The sequence below is a fragment of the Henckelia pumila genome, chromosome 1, assembly GCF_033568475.1.
Source record: "Henckelia pumila isolate YLH828 chromosome 1, ASM3356847v2, whole genome shotgun sequence".
In the NCBI taxonomy this organism is placed as follows: domain Eukaryota; kingdom Viridiplantae; phylum Streptophyta; class Magnoliopsida; order Lamiales; family Gesneriaceae; genus Henckelia; species Henckelia pumila.
In genome coordinates this window covers 29451630-29453512 of record NC_133120.1, presented here as the reverse complement: position 1 = coordinate 29453512, position 1883 = coordinate 29451630, and the positions used below count along the sequence as shown (strand labels likewise).

Below are 1883 nucleotides of genomic sequence, written 5' to 3'. Positions count from 1 at the left end.
ACTACAGAGGATGGAGGTGTGCATCTATCTGTTGCTGGACATCTTGTCAAGATTTATGAAGAGTACTTCACCGAAGTCTTCAGTTTACCAACTAAAGGGATTATATATTTCAACACCATCTCTGCTCCTGACTTGACTAAGATGTTGTTGCGTAATTTATGCTCGCAAGTGCACGATTGTCAAATTTTAATAAATGATGAGTAGAGTATCGTTCGCACGGGGAGTATGTATTGAAAATTATATCAAAATGCAGTGCCTGATATGGAACATCAGGGGACTCAGGAGCTCTGAGTCCCAGGAGAGGCTTCATGCCTTGGTGAAAGAGAAGCGGGTCAAGCTCTTGGCTATCCTGGAGCCGATGATTGCTCTTGATCAGCGCTTCATGACCCATCGTCTTGGTTTCCAGAGAGTTCTTTCGAATGTCTTTGGGCATATTTGGGTTTTTTTGGCGGACGATGTGAAGGCGGAGTATGTCTTTGATCACGCTCAGTTCCTCCATCTTCGCGTGTCAGCTCCCTTTTTGCCGACCCATGTTTTTTGCTCTTTCGTTTATGCCAAGTGTGACTACATTTTACGGCGCGACTTGTGGGCTTCTTTGCTGCAGGTCAAGCCTGATGGTGGTCCTTGGCTTGTCGGGGGGGATTTTAATATCGTGAGGGATGCCTCCGAGTGTCTTGGCTCTTCTGGTGGGAGGCAGCTCCCCATGGACGAGTTTAATCATTTTGTCTTGGAGTCTGCGCTGGTCGATGCTGGTTTTGAGGGCTCTTCGTTCACCTGGATGAATAAGTCCATTTGGAAGCGTCTTGACAGAGTCTTTGTCTCTGTGGATTGGGGTGATCATTTCAACTCAGTCAGAGTTGAACACCTCAGTCGCACGATTTCGGACCATTGTCCTCTTTTGGTGTCTACTCCTGTCTTTGCTCGGGGGCCGAGCTCGTTTCGGTTCCAAAGCATGTGGACTCGTCACCCGGGGTTCCTTCAAACTGTCAGGCTTAACTGGAACATGTCCTGCTCTTTGCAAGGCATGCCCAAGCTCTTTTCCAAGCTGAAGTGGTTGAAGGGCCACCTCAAGTGGTGGAATCGGGATGTGTTTGGGAACCTTTTTGATAAGATCACTGAGGCGGAGAGGTCGGTTAAGCTGGCTGAGGCCGCCTGTGAAGCGGACCCCTCTGAGCATTGCTGGACCCGCTTGTCCAAGTGCAATGAGGAGCTGTCTAGAGTCACCGCTATGGAAGCGGATTTTTGGAAGCAGAAAGCTGCTTGTAATTGGCTTGAGGACGGGGAGAGGAATACGAAGCTTTTCCACAACTTGGTGAAGAAGAAGAATGTGATCAATAAGATCTTTCGTATCTGGGAGGATGGAATTCGCCTCACCTCTCCTGGTCTCATCAAGCAGTCTGGGGCTGCCTATTTCGAGCGCCTCCTCATTGGAGATCCCTTTGCCCTGGATCTTCCGGATTTTTCTGGCTTCTCCTCGAAGATTTCGGAGTAGGAGAACCTTATCTTTGCCACCGCACCTTCCTTGGAGGAGGTTCGTGCTGTCATTTTTCCATACCTCGGGATAGTGTGGTGGGCCCCGATGGGTATTCTTCTGTTTTCTTTCAGAGCTGTTGGGATTTTGTGCAGCATGATGTCATGGATGCCGTCCTTGATTTCTTTCGGGGCTCTCTTATGCCCCAGGGCTTCACTGCCACCACGATCACTTTGAGCCCCAAGGTCGAGGGTGCACAAGCTTGGACGAACTTCCGTCCCATCAGCTTGTGTAATGTTTCCAACAAGATCATTTCGAAGCTTTTATACTCTCGTCTGAGGTCGGTGGTGGGGAGACTTGTTTCTCAGAGTCAGAGTGGCTTTGTGCCGGGGTGGATGATTGCTGACAATAT

At 49.3% G+C, this 1883-nt stretch overlaps 1 protein-coding gene across 1 annotated transcript; it reads left to right on the top strand.

Moving 5' to 3' along the window:
• The first annotated feature begins 247 nt into the window (after nt 1-247).
• On the top strand, nt 248-1492 carry LOC140860767 (uncharacterized). Its single transcript, XM_073263778.1, has one exon. It carries the CDS (start codon nt 248-250, stop codon nt 1490-1492), a length of 1245 nt encoding a protein of 414 aa, XP_073119879.1.
• The last annotated feature ends 391 nt before the right edge of the window (nt 1493-1883 follow it).